Source organism: Podarcis pityusensis (assembly GCF_964106645.2).
Source record: "Podarcis pityusensis genome assembly, chromosome: 11".
Classification (NCBI taxonomy): domain Eukaryota; kingdom Metazoa; phylum Chordata; class Lepidosauria; order Squamata; family Lacertidae; genus Podarcis; species Podarcis pityusensis.
The window spans coordinates 25009038-25028150 of NC_138036.1; the positions used below are offsets into that span (position 1 = coordinate 25009038).

At 43.2% G+C, this 19113-nt stretch overlaps 3 protein-coding genes and 1 long non-coding RNA gene across 8 annotated transcripts in view; 2 read left to right on the top strand and 2 right to left on the bottom strand.

Annotated features, from left to right (window-relative positions):
- The window catches only part of KIF2A (kinesin family member 2A), a 45624-nt gene extending 44729 nt beyond the window's left edge, over positions 1-895 (top strand). Inside the window, exon 22 of the transcript XR_013977161.1 lies at positions 353-895. The gene's annotated coding sequence lies outside the window, so the exon portion shown is untranslated. The remainder of the gene's footprint in view (positions 1-352) is intronic.
- Positions 1-19113, bottom strand: part of LOC308458573 — a 95626-nt gene that overhangs the window by 69903 nt on the left and 6610 nt on the right. The gene's annotated exons all lie outside the window — the stretch shown is intronic.
- On the bottom strand, positions 2218-12538 carry DIMT1 (DIM1 rRNA methyltransferase and ribosome maturation factor; the record flags this gene model as incomplete). Its single annotated transcript, XM_080973203.1, has 13 exons — positions 2218-2686; positions 3915-4021; positions 4144-4207; positions 5141-5205; positions 6321-6413; positions 6540-6663; positions 8128-8177; positions 8278-8371; positions 8461-8522; positions 9236-9322; positions 10947-11020; positions 12080-12230; positions 12404-12538. The coding sequence occupies 13 exons, from the start codon at positions 12536-12538 to the stop codon at positions 2644-2646; spliced, it is 1149 nt and encodes a 382-aa protein (XP_080829329.1). The 3' UTR covers positions 2218-2643.
- Positions 12217-19113, top strand: part of IPO11 (importin 11) — a 75649-nt gene continuing 68752 nt past the window's right edge. Inside the window, exons 1-2 of one of the 5 annotated variants that reach the window (XM_080972434.1) lie at positions 12217-12339; positions 18469-18612. In XM_080972434.1, the coding sequence (XP_080828560.1) occupies positions 18475-18612 (138 nt within the window). In that variant the 5' untranslated portion in view covers positions 12217-12339; positions 18469-18474. Of the gene's footprint in view, positions 12340-12614; positions 12756-12843; positions 12866-12941; positions 13374-18468; positions 18613-19113 lie in introns of those variants that run through there. The other 4 variants (XM_080972432.1, XM_080972435.1, XM_080972431.1 and 1 more) reach the window with 4 other exon arrangements.

The following is a 19113-nucleotide window of genomic DNA, read 5'->3' on the forward strand; positions in this document are numbered from 1 at the left end:
GATTTATTTCAGTTACCATGAAGAGTCTCTAACATTTTCTTTGTAAAGAACAAATCTATAAATTAGTGGATGTATAATAAAAGGTAATTGATTATGAAGGAGAGTTGTATCTTAGGATAATACAGATATACGGTATGTGTGCTAGTGTGATGTCAGAATAAGGTGCAATCGAATCTCTGCATATGGGTAGGAAAGGTATCCAATGACTAGGATACCAAAGTAACCCTGTCACGTACTACTAAAATTGGCTTCTGATGCATGGGAGTTTACATGTGCATTAACTGTAGTCCGCAGGTAGTTAGTACTGTTGCTTTAAAAGAAAGTAGCTAATGCATATTTTCCATTTGTACAGTGCCATCAGCTGAAAAGTGAGGTGAATTTGTACCATTTGAGGATTTGCACAATAAACTCCACAAAACTTTTCTGATGCTGAAGAAATTCCACAATGATGCCTGAAAACTTCACAAATGGCACTATGTGTCCAGCACTTTTTAAGATGGTGGCACTTCAATTATTTTTGCAAATTGATATAAAAAAATTACCCTTTATATGTTTGTTTTTTTTTTGTCAGATGAATTGTAGACCTCTCTAGGAGTTCTCCCTATTCCCAAGATAGATTCCAGGTGCTCATATCAACAACAGACATTCCTTGGAACTGTTTCATAGTTTGTTTCTGGAACATAAGCCCATCTGTGCTGTGGCTGAGGGAAATAAAGGGAAAGCAATGAGAAGAGAGGTTAAATGAGCCAGAGTTTCTCAGTATTCAACATAATCCCCATAGAAAGGTAGCCCCTTGCCATATCATGGTGACAAAGCACCTGTCTGTAAACATGAAAACTGAAACAGCAATGTAGATTTTACACAATGTGTTTAATAAATTTAACTGAAATATAAATTAGAGATGAGAATTTTACTTCTATACAACTTTTTGTAAAACGTCTTCTTTTGTAGCTGCATCCTACTGTTAGGATATTTTAGAAAAGATTCATGGAAGATCCTTGCTTCAGGAAATTGTGATTCTGTTCAGCTTTGCCTTACATCAAGCTATATCACTGGTGACACGCTACCTCTTACAGCGTAAAGATGCAAGCTAGGAAATGCATGTCTATGTGGGAAAGTATGTGTCCCCAAAAGAGATGCAATTCCCCAGCTGCCTTCAGATGACACCAAAATTAGAAGAGGCACAAGCTTTTCTCTTACCTCTAACCCATCTCTCCTTAAAAAAGCAGATCTGCCTGGAGCAATTGACTTGACCCTATCTGCGATATATAAGAAGGAAGTCTTCCTTGATCTGAAAGGACACTTATTAGTTCCTCTGAAAAGAAAATTAATGAAGTAAATGTGCTTTCCAAAGGGGGAGTTATCTCTTGTCATGTGAATATTCTGCCTTGAAATCACTTATTGGAATGGAATGAGGTATTTTACTAGTCAAATGTAAGACCAGCTGTGAGGACTATCAAATGCTGGTGGTGCCATGATAATCTTATACAGTGGTACCTCGGGTTACATAAACTTCAGGTTACCGACTCTGCTAACCCAGAAATAGTACCTCGGGTTAAGAACTTTGCTTCAGGATGAGAACACAAATCGGGTGGCGGCAGCGGGAGGCCCCATTAGCTAAAGTGGTGCTTCAGGTTAAGAACAGTTTCAGGTTAAGAACGGACCTCCAGAACGAATTAAGTACGTAACCAGAGGTACCACTGTGCAGTTTCTACATAAATTCCCTACCACAAGGAAGAACCAAGCCAACTGGTTGTTCATTTATAATTCTTTCTTAACCATGGATGGAATATCAAGTTGCACTGTGTTATTGGTTTCCACAAGCCGCCTGCATTTGACTTGGTCCAGATATATAAAGCCTCAAGGAGTTGTATCTTCTTTTACTAAACTGCATATTCAGGGTTCACATTAGGAATCTGAAAGAGCATGGATACCTTTTGATGTGACTCATACACACATCTACTAAACTTGTAAGTTTATGCTACTTCAGGTAAGAAACTAGGAAAATGGAGATGAGTCTTGAAGCCAATGTGCACAACCCACCACATCACAGATCAGTGGCTTAGAGCTGAAGTGCTTGTAAATGTTGAATGTTTGTGGAAAACACTGATACAAAAGCATTTTTATTGCAATGCACCTTATAGGAATGACTACAGAACTTGACACACACAAAATCTAAGGAGTGGGTTTGACAATTAAGAGAACCTAGTTTCCATCTTGGATCATGAATTCTTTAATAAAGTAACAGTATCTGGGTTGTAATATCAAATATAACAGTTATTCTTGGTCGGGATGGTTTTTGTTGGGAGCAGGTGGTCACTGTGGCTTAGGCAATGCAATAAGAAAAATAAAAGGTGCATTTCAGGCGACCCTGAACATGGCTGGAGAGTTTACACTCTGCATCACATACGTTCTCTTAAAAAAACACACCAAATGAAGCAGAGCAGAACAAAGGCATGGTGGTGATTGGCGTTGTCCTTGAGAACCCATTTTGCTCCAATGGGGTAATTTAAACAGCCGGATGTGCATGTGCAGCATGATGTACATTCATCTTGGGTGAAATTCTGATACCACCTTTAGATAGTTCAGTTCATCCTTGCAAAAGCATTGCTGCTCAGCGTCTCTTCCATCTTATTCTTCCCTTTAGGAAAAGTGGATGCCTTTTGCGTTGAAGCCATGCAGAACACTGGAAAATGAAAACATTCATATCTCACTGACATTTTATATGACATTAAGAGTGCCACTTGTAGGTGATCCTGGGTCCTTCTGTGTCCAATTTCCAAGGCAAGAGAAAGTTCTCTCCTTTTTTCTGAGCTCCTGCTTCTGAGGTCTTGGAACCAATAACTCTAAAACTCCCAATTTCACTACCGCACCTACTTCCTGCTACCCTCGGAACAAGATCTGTGGCAATTTTGTTTGTTTAGTCATTCAGTTCCTGCTCCCCTCTCCCGAAGGAGTCCAGTTGGCATTGGAAAAGCAGGTAGGGGTATGATTTAAGAGCAGTTGGCAAGATTTAGGATATGGGCTTGTATAAGACTTCAGAAGCAGTAAAGAACCATCCAGGATTTCTGGCTTCTGCTTGGAGCCTGGGAGAAAACACCTAGTCCTCCTTTCCTCCACTGAAATCACTGCAGCCCAGTTCTATGGTTGGGCCAAGATGGCAACTGTTCCTACAGCCATCAGTCCAAAGGACCAGATGACAAGACCCCTCCCTCTCAGCCTTGCTTATGTGGTCCAAAGGAAAGCAGAAAAATACATTTGGCACCAGCTTGGCTGCAGGAAGGTGTACAAGGCAACATTCAACCATCTTAGGGTCACCACCCAGGATCTGTGTAGGGTGCACTTAGCCTTTTATTCTCTCAAAGATGTCCCGCAAGGCAGCAGATGGCACCTGTCAACCTCCAGAGGTACCCCATCTGCCCCTCACTACTCTACAGCACATGTAGAAACCACCTTTCTGACTGTTACACCCACTATTGGTCTCGTCCACTCAATCTGCCAGAGCCTGTCCTAACTCCCCAAGGGTTTGAGAGCCACTGGCTACCCTCATCTGGGCTTGGAAAATAACAGCCTGCCTCGTTTGCAGCTAGTGTGGCAGAGTAGTAGGCACAATCGTAAAAGCTCCCTTCCCAACCCCCAGAATGTACAATTTACACATTGGCGTCATTCACGTGTGCAGACTGGTCTCAAGCGCACTTCCTCTGACATTGCATACGTGGTAGGAAGAGTGGCCTGCCCAACTGGTAACACACTGCAAGGGAGGCAAAGTGTAGAAGCATCTAAGGTATCAAGGGGAATCTCTCCCACCCCTGCCCTCCACATTTATTTTTCTTTTCATTTTGGAAATAGGAGGCCTCTGTTTAAAGGAGAGCATGCAATGCACCAAAGCTTGAAAGAAATGCCCTTGGCTTCACCTGATGAAGTCATCAATATCCATGACTCGTGCACGTTTTTCTGCATAACCAGTGTCTTTTAGGATTCCTTGTATGAAACTTCCAATACTGAAATCTTCTGGAATTTCCTGTCAGTACAAAACAGAAAGCAGAGAATTGTGCTTATGTCGCATGTATCAAACAAGTAGCAAGACACTGATGCTTACATGGAACTTGTTTGGGGGAGGTGGAGAATGCTTGAAATGCTTACCAAGTTATTTTGTGAACAGTGAATCCGATAATTCTTTTCCAGCAGCTTTTTCACAGCATTTGAACTGAGAAGAAGAAGAAGAAGAAGAAGGAGGAGGAGGAGGAGGAGGAGGAGGAGGAGGAGGAGGAAGAGGAGAAAGTTAGACATACAGTGGTACCTCGGGTTAAGTACTTAATTCTTTCCGGAGGTCTGTTCTTAACCTGAAACTGTTCTTAAGCTGAAGCACTACTTTAGCTAATGGGGCCTCCCGCTGCCGCCGTGCCGCCAGAGCACGATTTCTGTTCTCATCCTGAAGCAAAGTTCTTAACCTGAGGTACTATTTCTGGGTTAGCAGGGTCTGTAACCTGAAGCATATGTAATCTGAAGCATATGTAACACAAGGTACCACTGTATAGATCTTTTGGGATGAGGGTGGGCAAATACAAAATTCCCTTTCCAAATCCATTTTCCTCCAGCTGGAGCCCAAAACATCTGGAGAGCACCAGATCGTCTCCAGCTGTTTTGGACTACAATTCCCATCATCTCTGATCACTGGTCCTGCTAGCTAGATATGATAGGTGTTGTAGTCCAAAAACAGCCGGAGACTCAAATTTGGGAAACTCTGCTCTAGTCTATATATCCATGAGGAGCCCTGAGTGCTTTCTAATTTGTCTTGGTGACTTTTGGCTCTCAAGCTCCTTCCACAATGATTGAGGTGGAAGACAATGCTGAGAAGGTAGGCCCACCACCTTCTCCCTCCACTCCTTGCTCTTAGTTAATGAAAGATGGAGGGACAGGACAATTCTTAGCAATCGAGTCATCTGGTCTAGTGTTTCCTATTGTCCATGAAACACACACACTTCTTCCAAGGTCCAGAAGAATAACACCCCACCCAGTCTCAGTCCACAATGGTCAGCATGATTAACAATTCAGCCAAGGAGAAACGGTTGACTCTTGCAGGAGGAAAGAGACTGCCTAGAAGCAAACCAAACATTTCCTCCAATATGAGTTAACTTACTTAAAAACTGCAGCAAGTGTCTTGTTTTTCCTGACAAAGACTATCCTTAGTAGACCATCCCACTCCTGAATAAAAATTAAAAACACACTTTGTTTAAGCAACCTTTTCAGAGGAGTTTACAGAGTTCCTGCTACCCACCACGCCTCTCCATTGCCCATTTCATTATGTTTGGGTTCCCATACATCTCTCAAGTACCCCAATCTTGCCTCTTCATTTTCCTTCTTCAATCTACAAATTAGCTATGTGTCTGCCTGTTTTCAAAATTCTACATCAAGGACGGGGAACCTGTGGCCTATCAGAAGTTGTTGGACTTCAAATCCCCTCAGCACCAGCCAACATGGCCAACCGTCAGGGATGAGGAGCGGTGTAGTCCAAGCAACAGGTTGCCCATCCATTTACCTGCTAGTAGGATATGGCGGTATTCAAAATGTGTTTAACCCCGTGAGAGAAGCCACTATGAAAAGCCCCATTCAGGTTTTACAAATTTCTCCCAAGTCACAAGGAACGTGCTTTCAAATGCAGTATAATCAAGGCATACTTTGACAGGTCTCTACATGGATACTCAATATTTAAAGACTTACATATCACAACAGGTAGAGCAGAGGCTGACGAGGAATCTGGTTTTCAATGTACCACCCTGCTTTAGCCTCAATGGAAACTATGAAGCCTTGGCATCAAAGCTTAGCACCGCTAGAGCTTTACATTCAAGCTAATAAAACCTGCCATTTTACCACAAGAGATGAGCCCTCCTCTTTCCTCTCTAAAGGCTAAGCTTTGTTTTGCCAACACCATTCCAAATCACAAAATAATGCTCCGAAGAGGCTCAGATGCACTCAAAGTTTCCATCCTATCATCTTACTTTCTTATTAGTAACTGATGTTAACAAGGTGTGAAGCAGGGATGGGGAGCCTACGAGCCTATTGAACTCTAACTCCCATGATCCTTGACTACTGGCCAAGTTGGCCAGGGCTGCAGGGAGCTGGAATCCAAAACCATCTGGAGGGTCACAGATGCCCCATCCCTGGTGTAAAACGCTAGGCAACCTTCACAACAATGGTTGCTCAACTGTTGTTTAGATACCATATTGGGGAGAATATCCAAAACAATACATTGAGGACCTTGACACATTAACTACGAAAGTTGTTTTCATGCATATTATATTATAATCGATGAGTCTCACCTGAAAATTGATTGGCGGTGGAGGGTTCCTTGGCTCTATTCTCACAACACTGGATTCAACTTTGGGTGGTGGTTTAAAATTATTTTTCCCTACCTGTTAATCATTTAAAAGTTAGCTCTCAGGAAAAAAGAAGAAGAATTTTCAACCTCTTAAAAGCTTGCTTGCCCACCCTAGCCTTTGATCCACAAACCCAGTTTTGCTATTGCTTATTTTCCTTACCTTCATCAGATGATCGACACGAGCTAATAGCTGAGTATTAACAGAGAGTCTGCAATATAAGGGAGAGCCTGGCTTTGCGACCAAGCGAAGAGCAAATTCTCTTTGAAACATGAGGACTGCGCACCTGGAAGTTAAAAATGAGTTGCAAGCATTGAGCCATACAGCCTTTAAGCAAGGCCAACAATTTAGCAACACTTGTTCATCAATAGCCTACGTACAATTATGACTATTAAGAGGATACAGACAACAGTGAATGTAACAGAGGCTCTAATTAAACCCTGATTTCAAACAATTTCCTTTATTCATTTACTGCCTCCTCGCTATGTTTAAGGCAGCTGATGACAATATAATGGCAACAAACAAATACGTGACATGTCAACGACAATGGAGATTCATTTGACTGGCACGTCAGGTATTTATTAATTGCTTCCATCAGATTTATATCTGTTAATTACTGATATAACTAGAAACTTTGTGTCAATATCTATACCCCCCACCCTGTATTGGAAAAACATGTATCTTTTTCTGTTGATCATTGTTTTTAGTTGTCCCCCCCCCTCCAATAGTATTGTTTGAGAGAACTGCAATGCATATAAAGATTTGCAGAAGAAATCTAATGAAAACTCAACTTGGGAAATGGGATGGAAGGGCAAAAATAGGACAACCACCTTCAGTCTCCAAATGTCAGACTCCTTGGGGAGATGTAAAGTGACAATACTTAGCTGTTTCGATTTCAAGAACAAACAGCTATTTGCGCACGATCCACATAGACACCTTCCTTGCATCTTAGACATACTAATCATAACTCTGAATGTAAAAGATGAAAGTGTTTTTAGCATTCTAGCTTGACAAATTGCTCATCATTTGTTTTCTAGATCAGTTGGTTGCTAATACCAATGCACTGGGTTGAAACCAACAACACATGAGTAGATTCCTTCTTGCTTAATAGGACTTTCCCTTCCTCTTCATTTCCTGCACTCCCCCCCCCCCAACCAACACCTTTTGAGCAGACTGGGGTGGGGGAGAGCATGTGGGGTATGCAGAGAGGACGGTGAAGTCCTGTTGCTCTGCCCAGTGCTCTGCCCAGTGCAGACACACCACAGGATACAAGTCATTCTCCATAGTTACCGTATTGGCCTGAATATAAGCCTCACTTTTTTTCCAAATTCCGACCGTGAAAAGTTAAAGTGTGGCTTAAATTTGCGACCTTACAGAAATTGGCTTTTATGATATCGCTGCTGAAACAGACATACGGTAAAACAGAACAAAAAAAAACTCTTGCCGATTTGCGCGCTTGAGACTATTCATTGAGTAGTGATTTGTGATTTTAGCGATTGTACAGTAACTTTTGCGGGCTTGCAAGATCAAAGGCTTAAATTGGCTCAGAGTTACAATTCTACCAACCGCAGTGATTTTCAGCCTCTAACCCAATTTTAAGGGAGCGGCTTAAATTCGGGTATTGTCTTTTTTCTTTTTCCCTCTTGAATTTTAAAGGTGCAGATTATTTGCAGGTGAGGCTTGTATTCGAGCCAATACTGTAATTATGTGTCAAAGCACCTAAAATCTATTAGATACAATATAGTTGTACCTGAAGAAAGGCCGGTGCAGCAGTAGCTTAAAAACAAAGGGAGAAGAAATCTGAAAACAAAGGAAGAAGTGTTAATTTCCTGGTAGGTTTATTACTGCAAGCCATAAATTATACTGGCCCTTTCCCCAAATCGGTTGGTTTTGCCCTTACTTGATAAGGCAAGTTAGCCACACAAGCATCAAAGAAGGGCAGGTCACTTTTCAACACATCTCCGATCTTTATTTCAAGTTTGTTAGCCAGAGGCCTGGGAAAAAACAAAATTATTCCATTAATACATTTCCAGGACAGGTTCTAGGCGAAAAAGAGTGTCATTCCACCGCTTTTTGCACTTACGTGCCCTGGACTCTCTTCTGAAGTTCACCAGCAAGCTTTACGTCCAATTCACAAGCAATAACCTGAAAAAAAATCATATACAAATGATTGCGTATATGAACCATACACATTATAGGATTTTGTACCTATGTAGAATCATGATGGAACGTGAGCCACATAAGAACCAAGTGTTTTATAGAAGCATTTTCATTTCATTTATTTTACCTGATTTCCCCTCTGAAATGAAGCCCAAAGTGGCTAACAGCATCATTCAAAAAACAAATCTACCGATTTCAGCAGATAACAAAACTCTATAAATCTGCCAATGAAAATTTATAAGCCTATAAAGAAAATTTATAACCAAGACAATTTCAGTGAACAATCCAAACAAAATTCAGTAACATATCTGTAAAGTGGGGGATAAAGAAATACAATACAGAGTTTGGCCAAAAAGATACACATTTTTTATCACCAATCCAGCAACTAGACCACTAATTTAGTAGAATGAAGCAGAATGGTAGAAGATTCAGAACAGACAAGAGGAAGTTCTTCACACATTGCAGAGTTACAACATTTATACTCTGTGCTTTAGCCAAAAGATTCTCTAAGTGGCTTACAAAAATAAATTCTAAAACCATCGTCACCATCAGGCTCACAAAAATACATGACACATGAGGAAAAACTCAAGCATAGGATCTAAGAGTTCTCTCTATAGTGCAGTTCTCTTCCCAACTCCCCCAGTAGCCAAATGTGAATAAAAAGAGAAGAACATCTTTATTACTTGGAAGTTCTTTACCTTTTTCACTTTTTCTAACATTTTTACTGTCATGTTTCCAGTGCCAGGACCAACTTCTAGAACAACATCAGTAGGGTACAAGGAAGCCTGAAAGTAAATAACATTGGAAAACTACATGAAAAACTGGTTTTAGAAAAGCAGCAAGTACAGTAGTACCTCCAGTTATGAACGGGATCCGTTCCGGAGGCCTGGCCACATCCTGAAAACTTTGTAACTGGAGGCGCCCTTCTGCGCACGCGATTGAGCGCTTCTGCGCATGCGCACACGGCAAAACCCGGAAGTGTGTTTGCCGCGTTTGCAACCTGAGGTTTATGTATCCAGAGGGATACGTAAGCAGAGGTACGACTGTACTCAACAGAAGTACTAGCTGGGCCAATATCAGATGGCACATTAAAGTAGCTCTGATCCAGTAGTCTGTGGAGGATCAGGACAATGAGAAGGGAAGTCATCATCTTGGCTTCCACCTGGTGTTGAAGAGCCTGGTGCGCAGACCTAGTTGTCACGTCAGCCACAGACCTTCATGCTGATCTGGACTGGCCACAACTACATGCCTGGCTTGTGAGAGGTGACACCTGAAGAATATTGAGGTTCAATGACAACCTCAACCATTCTGGCTTCCCATCCACAGGCTTTCGTGTGATAGGCATGGAGGAAAGAAGTTGAAGGTGTCGGTTGTCTTGGCCTTTTTGTAGGAAGGCCTAGAGCGGGGTCTTCAACCAAACATGTTGAGTAGACAAGCAGCCACCCTTAGAGCAATCCCATCTAAGCCACTCTCCCACCCTTATTAGGTTCTCATCATCTAGCAAGGTGATTTTTGAAGCGGATGGTGCTTTGGAGGACACCACCTGTTCATAAATACCCAACTCGAGACCTACACAGAGTTTTCAGGATCTGACCAAGCCTTCCCCTGAGCCTCTGAATAGTAAGGCTGCAAGCTGTTTCACTTATTATTTGGGGCACAGACACACAAATCATTTAAAGCCATTTTACACTAAATGAGTGGCATTCAACTGAGTTTTATTCAGCGAAGAAGTATTGAAATTAATGAACTTAACTTAGTCATATCATTAATTTCAGTGGCTAAGCTCCAAGTAAAACTTAGCTGAATACTGCCAGTGTTGTTAAACTTAAAGGTATACTTCATTATTTTCATACTGATGCTGTCTAATTGTTCTTCTCAATATCGTTCTTCATTTCTAGAAATCAAGCGATAGTGTTTCACAGTGTAGTCATATACATGTCTACTTAGGAGTAAGCTATTGAGGTTTACTCAAAGGTAAGTGGGCATAGGACTGCAGCCTTAGCCATTCACCTTTAAACACTTCTCCTTATACAGTGGTGCCCCGCAAGATGAATGCCTCGCAAGACGAAAAACTCGCTAGACGAAAGGGTTTTTCGTTTTTTGAGCTGCTTCGCAAGACGATTTTCCCTATGGGCTTGCTTCGCAAGACGGAAATGTCTTGCAAGTTTGTTTCCTTTTTCTTAACACCGTTAATACAGTTGCGACTTGACTTCGAGGAGCAACTCATAGAACGCGGTGTGATAGCCTTTTTTGAGGTTTTTAAAGACTTTGGTGATTTTTGAAGCTTTTCCAAAACTTTCCCGACACCGTGCTTCGCAAGACGAAAAAAATCGCAAGACGACAAAACTCGCGGAACAAATTAATTTCGTCTTGCGAGGCACCACTGTATCAAAAATGCTTATTACCTACCTTTTCTATAATGCTGTTAACAATGAGGGGATTTTTCAAAATATGTTGACCGAGTCCAGTGTTGAACCTGATACCTATTAGTAAAGACAAAATAGCAGACAAACAAAAAGAAAAGTTAATCACCGTGCTGTTTACATTTGTTAATGAACTGCAGCGTTTAATAGTCTTCAACTTTATTATAAAGCATAAATCAATCATCCACTACCTCTTCCCATCTATAATTTAAGAGAGCATGAAAGACCAGCTGTTGAATCTTAGAACTGGAATCATAGCGTTGCAAGGAAGCTGCAAGGGTCATCTAGTATGAACCACTGCAATGAAGGAACATACAGGTGGCTAATAAAGCCTGGGACCTTGGCGTTCTAAACACCAAACTCTAAGCTAACTGGTGTTTTGCTCCTGCCTAAGCAGCCAACATGGATCACTTCCTTGCCGTGGCGAAGGGGCTTGAATAACTCAGAGAAGCTATGAACTATGCCGAGCAGGGCACCCAAGATGGACAGGTCATAGTGGAGAGTTTTGACCAAACGTGATCCACCTGGAGGAGGAACCGGCAAGCCACTCCAGTATCCCTGCCAAGAAAACTCCATAGACAAAGACAACAAGAAGAAGCAGCCAACAACACAGCTACCCTGCTTGGTACAGGTGGCAATCCAATTTACATGCATTTATATGCCACTTTTCCTCCAGGACGTCATACAAAGTTCTCCTTCTACCCTTTACCTTCACAACAATCCTGCGAGGTAGGTGAGGCTGAGCGATCACGACTGACCCAGTGACACTCGGCGCACTTTGTAGCTGAGCGAGGATTCAAAACAGGGTCCCTTCCTACGCCTAGTCCAACTTTCTAACCACTACCTCACAACTCTGTTTTTATCTAGTACACGTTTTATGCCACCCTTTGATCTGATACAACAAATTTCCGAGGCCGGGCTAGACTGGGAGACGGCGGACCCTGGGCCAGCGTCACCCTGGTGAGTTTGATGGCTCAGCAGGGAACCGAACCCCGGTCCGGCGGCACTCTAACCACTACACCGCACCGCCTGCTCCCTGTGACAAGATCAGGAGCCAGGAAAGAAACCGGGGGAAAGTCAGTTCCTGTCTCCGTCCGCTGGAGTCTTTCCTCCTCTCACCTGGCGCTTTTCCTTCTGGGCGCTGCTGCCTCGAGCGCGGCTGCTTCTTTACCTTCGGCATGATCAGTATCGCGGCCAGACCCCCACCAGCCCACGTTGCTTTCCTCGCTGTCGCGGAGAGTTCCGGGGAGGAAGCCGTCACGCGCACTGCCTGCTGGGACAAGTAGTTTTATTTACTCATCGGCTGAACGAGGCCAAGCCTTTCTGGCGACTACATTTCCCGAAAAGCACCGCGATCAAGACTCTCCCATAGAGATAAGGCAAGTGGTAGACCGTGGGAAGTGGGTCGAGAAACTGGTCCTAGGCGCCTTCATGAGACGCCACCTGGTGCTGGAGAATCAGTGGCAAAGCTTTGTGGCACCTCGAAAAACTCAGCATGTTTATTATGGCTGAAAGCTCGGCCCACCTCCTCACTACACGTGGCTGGGGAGGGGACTGTGACGCGCACGTTAGGATCATCACACTTGGTGCAGGAAGTGGACGACAGTAAATGGAAAGTTGTTGGTGATCTTTAAGGTGCCGCAAGACTTCGGGCTGGTTTTGCTGCAGCAGGCGAACAGGTTGCCCGTCTGAAACTCGGGGTGCTGGCCAAATCTACTAGGGATGATGACACACAGCCTGAAGAACGCCCCATAAAATGCGAGCGCCGTATAGTTCTCTCCCAAAGATATAAAGGGTAAAGAGGGACGCATTCACTTGTCTTAAATTACCGTTTCGAATAGACCTTGTTTGTTTATTAAATTTGTACACCACCCTTCACCCGAAGATCGCAAGGTGGTTTACTAGGTAAAAACAAAAAAAAATACATAATAAGTAATAAGTAACATTAATAATGACCCCCCCCCCGCAACCCGGAGTTCAAGAGGCCACAAAGATATGTAACGAAGGCGGCAGGCAAGTCTCCCTGGGGAGGGCATTCAGCACAGGGGGAGCCACTGCAGAAAAGGCGCCTCTCTGGTCCTCTCGTGGAGGAGGCACACGAAGAAAAGCCTCAGGTGACGATCGTAGAGACCAGATCGCTTCCTATCCGGAGAGGCGGCCTTCAGGCGAGTTTTAATTTTAATTTTAATTTTCCTTTCCCCACTTAACGCCCCACGCTCCCCCGAGCAGCTTGCAGGCCTCGGTAACCACGGCGACCCGAGGGAGGGGAGGGGACAGGGAAGTCGAGGGCGGCGGCGAGCGGCGATGACGTCAGTGGGCCGCGCCGCCTCGCCCTGGCACGGTGTGAGAGCCCCGGCTAGTGGCGCGAGCTTCGGAATAAGTGGGATCCGCGTGCGCGAGACCGAGATCGCGGGTAAGGAGCTCAGCCCTGGGCAGGAGGAAGCGGGGCCGCGCGCGCGCGCCACATACCCACAGAGAGCGAGCCTCCCCCGGCCCACCACTCCGGGCAGGTCCACTTGCGTGAGGGGGCGGCGATGGCGACGGCCGGCAGCCTGCCATGCCATCCCTCGAGCGGGCGAGGAGCCCGGAGGCTCCCAGATGCGAGTCCTCTTCCCACCCTGCTCGGGAGTCCGGAGCACCTGTTCGCGTTCAGGATCTGGAGTAGGAAAGGGGGGCTTGTGTCTTGTGTCAGGGCTGGACACACTGGTCGACCTGTGGGGAGGAATCGGGGTGGGAGTCACGACCGTGAGGCAGGGCTGCCAAGTGTGGCAGAAGAGGACACGGCCGTCGCACCTGTCCTCAGGTAGGAGCTTCTTCCGTGTTGACCTGCTGCCCTAAAGTCGTCTGGTGAATGCTGAGAGCTCCCTTGCACTGTTGGTCCGCAAAAAGGTTCAAAGAGCCTGTTGGATCATGCCAGTCCGGCATCCTATTCTCACAGCGGCCAACTAGATGCCTGTGGGAAACCCGCAAGCAGGACCAGAGCTCACAAGAGCAGCTTCCACCCCCCTCCTGCGATTTCCAGCAATTGCTATTCTGGAATTGATGGTGGAGGCACTCCATGCATTTGTCTATTTTTTTAAAGCCATCCCACGGTCTCCTGTGGGAGAGAGTTCTGCAATGTAACTACAGTGGTACCTCTGGTTACATATGCTTCAGGTTACATACGCTCCAGGTTACAGACCCCACTAACCCAGAAATAGTGCTTCAGGTTAAGAACTTTGCTTCAGGATAAAAACAGAAATCGGGCTCTGGCAGCGCGGCGGCAGCAGGAGGCCCCATTAGCTAAAGTGGTGTTTCAGGTTAAGAACAGTTTCAGGTTAAGAACGGACCTCCAGAATGAATTAAGTACTTAACCTGAGGTACCACTGTATACACTGCGTGAAGAAGTGCTTTCTGTAATCTGTCCAACGTTCAGCTTCAAGGGATGTCCACAAATTCCCATGTTATGAGAGATAACATCTTTTCTCTATCCACTTCCTCCATGCCATGCATAATTTTATAAACTTCTATGGTGTCACTTCTCATCTTTTCTCTAAAGCATTGTAGCTTTTCCTCATAGGGGAGTTCCATCTTCTAGCTCAGCATTGCCTACGTTGACTGGCAAAGGATCTCCACGGTTTCATGCAGGACCTTTGGGGGGCAAGGGGGAAGCCACAGTTCAGTAGCAGAGCATCTGCTTTGCATGCAGAAGGTCCCAGGTTCAATCCCCAGTGTCTCTCGCCCTGGAGAGCTGTTGCCATTCAGTGTAGGCATTGCTGAGCCAGATGGACCAGTGGCCTGACTGTGTATAAACCAGCTTTTTATTTTCCTGGAGTAAGCAGAGATTGAACCTGGTGCTTTCTGCGTGCAAGACTTATGCCCTACCACTGAGCTACGGTCCTTCTCCCAAGAACCTGCAGAGTTCAGTTTCTTGGCAATGAAGGGGAGGGACTGATTTTTTTTGTAGTAGCACCTTCTCTTTGAAATCATGGCCTTTCCAAATTAAGGGGACATGTCCAGTGACAATACTGTTCACTGGGTCACACAGGCTTATGTGCATGGGATTGTTTCTGGAATAGACTGGGCTGCAGAAGAATAACTGTCACTGGGGAAGCAGAGCCTATTGCATTTTCAGTGGGTAGAATTTTTAAACAATTGTTAAAAAATGATGCTTTTGTGTAGTATTTTTATTACTAGCATTTGCCTTTTATCCATGTGCTCTTTCCTTAAATGCTAAAATACGCATCTCAATGAATTGTTCATTAAACATTAACCAACAAGCAAACACATGTCTTTAAACATTTTATAGTGCCAGTTCTGCTTCAGGAGAGTTCTATCTGAGTGTAAAGCATTAATGGTATTATAGATGCAATTCAGAATTATTTACAGAACTGGGAATTTGGTCTTTTTAAAAACCTTTTTCTTTTTTGCAATTTAAAAACTGACTAGTTTTTTTGACAACCAAGTATACTTCAAGGGCTCCTTCTCCTGTAAGTTCTCTGTTTTCCCATTCAGCTGCTCATTTCTGAAGATTTGCTTTGCCTAAGCACTGAATTGTTATTGTTTTCTGTTATAGTTATATTTCAACTTTATATTGAGGACACACTATGATGGTAAATTTTGTCAGTGCTGCATTTTTCTTTCTCTATGAGCAAGTCCTTATTCACAGTGCAATCCTAATCATGTCTACTCAGAAGTAAGTCCTATTGAAATTAGTGGAGCTTTCTTCCAAGTAACTAGGTGTTAAGACTATACCCCAAATCACTTAAGCTGCAATCCTATCCCCACTTAACTGGGAGTGAGCCTCATTGAACTCTCTGGAACTTACTTTTCAGAAGATATGATGACTCTAACACTAGAGACATGGTGTGCAGAATTGCAATATAATAGCATGATTGAGAACTCAGATATGTACAGTGGTACCTCGCAAGACGAATGCCTCGCAAGACGGGAAACTCGCAAAACGAAAGGGTTTTTTGAGTTGCTTCGCAAGGCGATTTTCCCTATGGGCTTGCTTCGCAAGACGGAAACGTCTTGCAAGTTTGTTTCCTTTTTCTTAAAACCGTTAATACAGTTGCGACTTGACTTCGAGTAGCAACTCATAGCACGCGGTGTAGTAGCTTTTTTTGAGGTTTTTGAAGACTTTGGTGATTTTTGAAGCTTTTCCAAAACTTTTCCGACACCGTGCTTCGCAAGACGAAAAAAACCGCAAGACGAAAAAACTCGCGGAACGAATTAATTTCGTCTTGCGAGGCACCACTGTATGTGGAAAAGAGTTGTCTTTGAAATTAGCCAGGTGCTAGGCGCATTTTGCACCTGGCTATTGACCACTTGCAATCAAGTGAAGATGCTTGCATGCCAGGATGATGCCTGACATCTCCACCATCTGGGGATGCATGCATTGGATTATGACTGCTTTCACGCACTATGTAGAATTCTATCTATTATATTTTAGCTGCACAATCAGAATGAATTTCAGAAACCCAAATGCTTTTTTCTGTGCAGCCTGAGCAGGGGTGAGCCAAGGCTTGCACCCGGGGAGGTTACTTTGGTGCTGCTAATGCAAATATTTTACTTCATTCCCTGCCCCCACTCCATTGCCTTGTGTATAAGCTTAACATATTAACACCTCAAGGACAAAGCTTGCTGCTTCTGCCTCAACCCTGAGTCTGTAAGGACAGCAGGGCTCTGCAGGCTGTGTTGTGTAAGTTTACACCTTTCTTTAATAAAGCACTAGAACTGACCATTCCAGCGATTTTGACATCCTTTTGTATCCCTGCACAAACTCCTCACACAGTCCCTACACAACTGCAGATGTGTGCATAGTCACCTGAGAATACATCTCATTGAACTCAGTAGCACCTGCTTCAACAGTATAGAGGTATAAATAAGAAAGCTTGCATAACTTTTTTGAATAGTTTTCTGTAAATGTTTGCCTTTTGTATACATTGTGAGCCTAGTAGGACAGTTTTGTTTGCTTCCCAGTTTACTTTTAATTATGCTAAAATTGTTTTCCCTTCTAAATTTGACAAAGTTGTATTTTTGCAATCTTGTTAACGAAACATTGAGGTTCTATTATTTCTGTTTATTTGTAATCAGATATTTGGGTCACTGTAATTCACATTTAAAAAGGGGAAGACTTTTGAGAACAAATTTATGTTCTGTGAAAAATAACTAATTACAATTCTCGGTTCAGCAGAATTGCTTTTTTGTGCCCACTGAAACAGATGCCTAAAAGAATGCAAATATGCCTGGAAAATTCCTCCTTCTGTGTGTTAATGCTGAAGTTCTGTAGTCCAGGCTTTCATTGAAACATAGAACATTTTGAGAGCAGATTGGGAGCTGAAAAATTATAAATGGAACTACAGTGGTACCTCGGGTTACATACGCTTCAGGTTACAGACTCCGCTAACCCAGAAATAGTACCTCGGGTTAAGAACTTTGCTTCAGGATGAGAACAGAAATTGTGCTCTGGCAGCGCAGCAGCAGCAGGAGGCCCCATTAGCTAAAGTGGTGCTTCAGGTTAAGAACAGTTTCAGTTTAAGAACAGACCTCCAGAATGAATTAAGTACTTAACCCGAGGTACCACTGTAGTTTTCTTAAGAAAATGTAACAGGGAAAGTATTTGATATTGTGATTGTATAAGTAGGTAAGATTTCTGTTTGATGTTTTTGGAGCTGAGGCAGCTGCTTCTGATTCAGATTTTGCTCTGTGTATTGTGCTTTGGAGGAGAGCATTTTTTAAAAAAAATATTGGTATTTGTAAATGCTTTTCATATTTGTTAGCCACCTTGAACATTTCATGGAATGGCAGAGAAGTGTTAAGTGGTGCAGGATGTTTCAGTGTTTCAGAGGCTTCTTGCTGCGAGGGAAACTTGAATCGTTTGCTTATTTTCTCTTTAATATGTGTGACTCCAGTTCTAAAAAACTGCACATATTATTTGTCTTTGTGGAATTAAACCAATGCCCCATCTGTACCTTACATTTAAAGGAGTATCATACATGTATCCATGGATTTCAACAAGTCTACAGTAAGCATGTCTGATGTTGGCTTTCACTCTATATTCTCAGTCTACATATGATATATAGTGGTTCAATTAAATATTGATTTAAAATCTTGGGTTCAGTGAATACTTAAATTTCCAAATACAGTAACAGGTGAAGTTGCCATATAGAAACTCAGATATATAAGCTAGGCAGCAAATAGCTCCTTAAACTAGGGTTAGTCACCAAACAGGAATGCCTAGTTGCCATTTTTGGGCAAGACAACTTGAAAATTGTATTTTTCAGTATGACTTTTTGGTTCCTGAAATTTATTCTGCTTGTGCAGATAAGATATCATGGATAGAATTCTACAAGATGTGTTGCTAGTGTGTGAAAACAGTCAAGATCCAAGGATCCCCAGGCATGCATCTCCAGATGGTGGAGACATCAGGCACTATCCTGGCAAATTTTAAATGCTGCAATATAGAATAGTTAAATAGTGTATATACTTATGCTGATGGGTTTCTCTTGAAATATCTTTGGCAGATTTTCATGGATCTCAATAGTGCCAGTAGCATTGTTCTTCAGGTCTTGACCCAAGCCACCAGTCAAGATACCGTTGTGCTGAAACCGGCCGAGGAACAACTAAAACAGTGGGAGACACAACCAGGGTTCTATTCAGTATTGTTGGTAAGTCTTAAGTCATTATTGCATCCTTCCCCCCTGCCCCTTCACTCCTCTGACTTCTTTCTTGGTCAAGATATATATTGCTCACCCCAATGTATAGATATATATATTTAAAGGCAAAGGTGCTGTTTCTTGTAGCAGTTAATCAATTTTCAGCAGAGTTTTAGCATTGGGGAAGGTAGACATTAGGGCTTATGGAAGCTATTTTGTCTTTTTACTAGAACCTCAAGGTCCACCAACTGAGATGCAGAATTTAATTATTTGTTTTTGCAGATTTACAGGATACCTGCAGTCCACTCCTGCTGATTTGGAGCAATTATAAGTAACTATTAAATGCCTGCCATTTGTGGACTGGATAGGAAGTGGGCTGGATAGGAAGGAAGCTTCCTAACTTATTGTAAGGTTTGAGGCTGACACAATCACAGGCAAGAGGGCTCAGTGCTTCTCTTTCCTCTACCTCTGCACTCAATGTGACACCATCCCTAATTCCTCATCTTCAAGGCT